Raw genomic sequence first — 4,366 nt, 5'->3', positions numbered from 1 at the left:
CTAGCGTGAAATGATGGTACTTTCACTTTCCCTCTGCCTGAAACTTTTATGATGAGATGGATCTGTGTTATGCTTAGGAAATATTTTAAAAATTATCAACACTCAATGCTTCAAGACAAACAGAAATAAATTAGTATTCACTTAATTTTTGTTTCTTTTGTAACAAAAACACTTTTCTTCATCTCAAATATACATGGTCTAGACTAGCAACAAATCACACTTCAGATTTTTCTTGCAAAAGATCGATTTGTTTCTGGTAATTGGAGCAACTGTGATAGTATGCATTTCAGAGCTTGGATTGTCCCTGGATCCAGATGAAAATAGCCTGAGACAAGCAGAATTATTTAGATTTTCCTCACCCTTTTTATTGAGACTAATACACTGAATAAACATTTTATTGACATGAGGAGAAATTGTGACAAATTCTTAAGCCTCTTTCTTTTATTGTTATGTTAAAATTATGTTTCTTAGTCCTCTCCTAATTCCCAGTCACATCAACAAATGAAGTCCTTATTTCTTGTCTTTGCTCCATTCATCCTCTCTCTACTTTTCCTTATCCATCTCCTCACTTTGTTCTTTCCTTCCATTTTTCTCCTTTCTTATTACTCTCTGACTCCTATTGATCTTTTGTTCTAGATGGTTGCTGCTGCCCTCAGACCCTTGTCACTAGGGAGATACTGTGCAGGTGCAGCCCCATCTGTCCCAGTGTGCATCTCTCAAGATGCAGTGGTACATGGCAGTGTCTCTCAGGGTGACGTGGGACAGGATCAAGATGCTGGACTTTCTGTCTGCTGCGATGGTCAGAGAGGCCATTTCATTGGTCACAGTGTTTTGTAAACCATAAATTATATGTTGTGGACTCTGACTGGGCTTTTGCCGGTACCAGTGTATATACTCATTTCTGCCAATAGTAGAGTGGTTACAAGGCAGGTTTACAGTTCCTCCTTCAGCAGAATCTATGGAGTTGGGCTGGGTGGCTTTAGCATCAGTCATAGTCCCTAAGAGGTGAAGAAAATCAGATTAGCCCCTGATAACCAAATCAATGTAATTCTATGGATCAAGGATACAATACTCCCATAACTTTCCTCTCTGGCCCCACCCCATACTGCAGTGCTTTTATTTATGTCCTACAGGAACACAAAATATCACTGGCATTAATTATATAAAGCAAGGATCCATGCCAATAATCAGAGACTGTGTAGGCTCTATACCATGGGACCTTGGCTCAATAAACCCAGAGACTTCTCACAACCTGGACACTGCTAAGGGCTGTTCTGGGATTATGGCTATGGTCTAACCTGTGATGTAGAACTTTATTCTCCCTAGACAAATGCACAGACTGTTTCTCAATTATATCTCTAGCATGCTGAATAAAGCACAGGGAGAAGAGTGGAGAACAAACCACCCTTCAGGGTCCCTTGACCTCAAAGCCATCCCTTGGTAGACATAGAACACTTACCCAAGATCAGAAATACAGTTACTCCAATCACCAGCCTCATACTTCAAGGGCAAACTAGGATCATGGACCCAGAGTTCAGTTTTTGTGTCTGATCCTAGGCTTAAAGAGTTTCCAAAGAACAGAAGCAAGAGCTACTAGTAAAGACGTGCAAGGAGTGCAGCTGTCACTGTGTTGTTGTCAGGATCTTGTCAGCCAATGATAGTGCAGTTCCTTGTCTAGATCTTCCTCCCCAGATTTAAAAATGTCCCCAGGAAGAGGGTGAAGATATCAACCAGACATCCCCACCTCAGAGGGTGTCCACTGAAGTTATTTATGAGGCTTAAAGTCTAAGAGGCTGACTCTGGATAAGGAAAATCAATCACAAGGATGTGTCTATTCGGAACCTTTGTTCCATCATTTCTTCCTCAACGTGCCAAAAAAACTGTCTGATGCACCATGGAGCTTGAGAAAAGTGCCATGTAATCCCAGAAACGCGTTGCACTCCAGAAAATGGAAGTGATGTTAAAAAGTAGCAAATAATGTGCTCAGGGGCAAAGGAAAAAGAATTAAGGAATAGGGAAGGTAAGAGATGATTAGGGAAAAGAAACTTACAGAAAACAGTGTTAAGAGAGCTTCTCCTAAAGGGCTTAGGCCACTGGGGTAAAGGCCCCTGAGCCCTTGAAGCCATAAACACAACAGATCATAAAATACAAGTTATCTAAAGAGGATGAAAGCATATGCTACTTTTTTTCTGTTGTCTGTGTATCTTCAGTGAAAAACATAAGCTTAGCTGCTTCTCTCCCAGAAAGGAACTTAAGTTTGCAGAAGCAGCAGCCCCCTCTTGTGACTGAGTAAAGGAACTGCGTAGCTATAATCAGGCCCAAAGTCAGCCAGCAATCTTTTGAGAGACTCTTCTCAGGTTTGAAGGTAAATATCTTAGTTGTAGTGTCTCTGTACTCATCTTTGTTTTGCAGTCCTATAACGCTCCAAACACTGTTTGAACTATTTTTTATTACTTTGTTATCTGAGTAATATCCCCATTATAATTCTCAATTGATGACTTTGATTTAATTTTCCTTTTCTTTCTAATCCTCCCATTCATAAAGCCTGGTTCAAAAGTCCATGTTATTCAATGTTTATAAGAGATATTGGCGCAGAATAAGCACTCGATAACTGGCTCTTTCACAAGTGCATAGATGAGTCATTATTCCCACATTTACTGAACGAAGTTATGCTGAGCAAATCCTTAAATTATTCTATATACTATCTTCCAGTTTTCTGGAAAACATTTTAAACAAAAGACTACCACAAGGTAAATATACACATATATAGTCGGACTCGTTGACAAAAATTCAATGATAGACAATAAATTTCCCAAACTTAGGTTGGGGAAAATCAGGCTACAAAGATATGGAGTAGGAGTCATAGTAATACTATTTCATCCATTTAACAAATATTCACAGGAAGCCTACTCTGTGCCAGATCATACAAATATAAGTAAACAGTACAATAGTGCTGAAAATATAAGAAACAAAAAACGAAATGGTTTAAAGTAGGGAGGAATATAGTACATTATTATATAAACAAACGGCAGAAGAAAAGTAATTAACATAATTATCTTTTTTGTTCGTTTGCCTTTATTTTTTAGAAGACAGTAGAGGCCACTAACATGTGACATTTTTAATAATATTGAAAACCAAAAAGTATTTTGTATAACTTTAGAGAATCTAAAATTATATTTGTCCATCGACTGGGTATTTGCAGAGTAACTCGAATTTTAGAAGGTTATATCATCTGTAGGACCATAGTGAGCAGTTTTCCTCTTTTGCTTGATGAAAAGCCAAAATAATGGACTCAACGTATTTTAAAAACGGCAAGAGAATTTGATAAAAGACCAATGCCCTCACATGATGAATACTCTCAACAATCTAGAAATGTAAGAAAGAGTTCATAATCTTATAAAGGGTATCTATAAAAACATCCAAAGTAAACGTTATAATTAATGGTGAACTATTAAATGTTTTGACTGTAAGGTCAGGAACAAGACAAGAAAATACACTATCCCCACTTCTATTCATTGGCATATTGGAAGAACTGGCGTCAAATCAGGAAAAGGAAATAAAATGCATCAGGTTTGGAAAGCGATGAGTAAAACAATATTTATTCACAGATGACAATTATAAATTTAGAAAACTTAAAGGAATCTATAAAGAAACATAATAGTAGAACTAATATTTTATTGAGGATTTTTGGGTATATGTTAATCAAAGATATTGGCCTATAGCTTTTTTTTTTATTGTATCTTTTTCTGGTTTTGGTATCAGGGTTATTCTGGCTTATAGAATGAGTTTGGGAGAATGGCTTCTGTTTCAATCTTTTGGAATAGTTTGAAGAGAATTGGTTTTAATTCCTCTTTGAAGGTTTGGTAGGATTTATCTGTAAAGCCATCCAGCCCTGGGCTTTTTTTCTGTTGGGAGACTGCTGATTACTGCTTCAATCTCATTGCTTGTTATTGGTCTGTTCAGGTTTTCTATGTCTTCTTGGTTCAGTCTTGGTAGTTTATATGTGTCTAGAAATTTGTCCATTTATTTAATTAACAGATTCAATGGAATCCCCATCAAAATACCAATGACATTCTTCACAGAAATAGAAAAAACAATCCCAACATTCATATGGAACAATGAAAGACCACGAACAGCCAAAGAAATCCTGAGCAAAAATAAATAAAGAAAATAAAATGAATCCAGAGGCATAACACTACCTGACTTCAAATTGCACTACATCGCTATAGTAACCACAACAGCGTGGTACCATCATAAAACAGAATGGAACAGAATAGAGAACCAAGAAATCAACATACTTACAGCCAAATGATCTTTGACAAAGGCACCAAAAACTTACATTGGGGAAAAAACTACCTCTTAAATA

At 37.0% G+C, this 4,366-nt stretch overlaps 1 gene segment (V, D, J or C); it reads right to left on the bottom strand.

Annotated features, from left to right (window-relative positions):
* Positions 1 to 666: 666 nt before the first annotated feature.
* On the bottom strand, positions 667 to 1,499 carry LOC103607523. The segment is given in 2 exon segments: positions 667 to 998; positions 1,460 to 1,499. Coding segments are annotated over 2 exon segments (372 nt in total).
* Positions 1,500 to 4,366: the final 2,867 nt, after the last annotated feature.

The sequence above is a fragment of the Galeopterus variegatus genome, unplaced genomic scaffold (genome assembly GCF_000696425.1).
Source record: "Galeopterus variegatus unplaced genomic scaffold, G_variegatus-3.0.2 Scaffold7506, whole genome shotgun sequence".
Lineage (NCBI taxonomy): Eukaryota > Metazoa > Chordata > Mammalia > Dermoptera > Cynocephalidae > Galeopterus > Galeopterus variegatus.
This window is presented reverse-complemented; position numbering and strand designations above follow the sequence as displayed.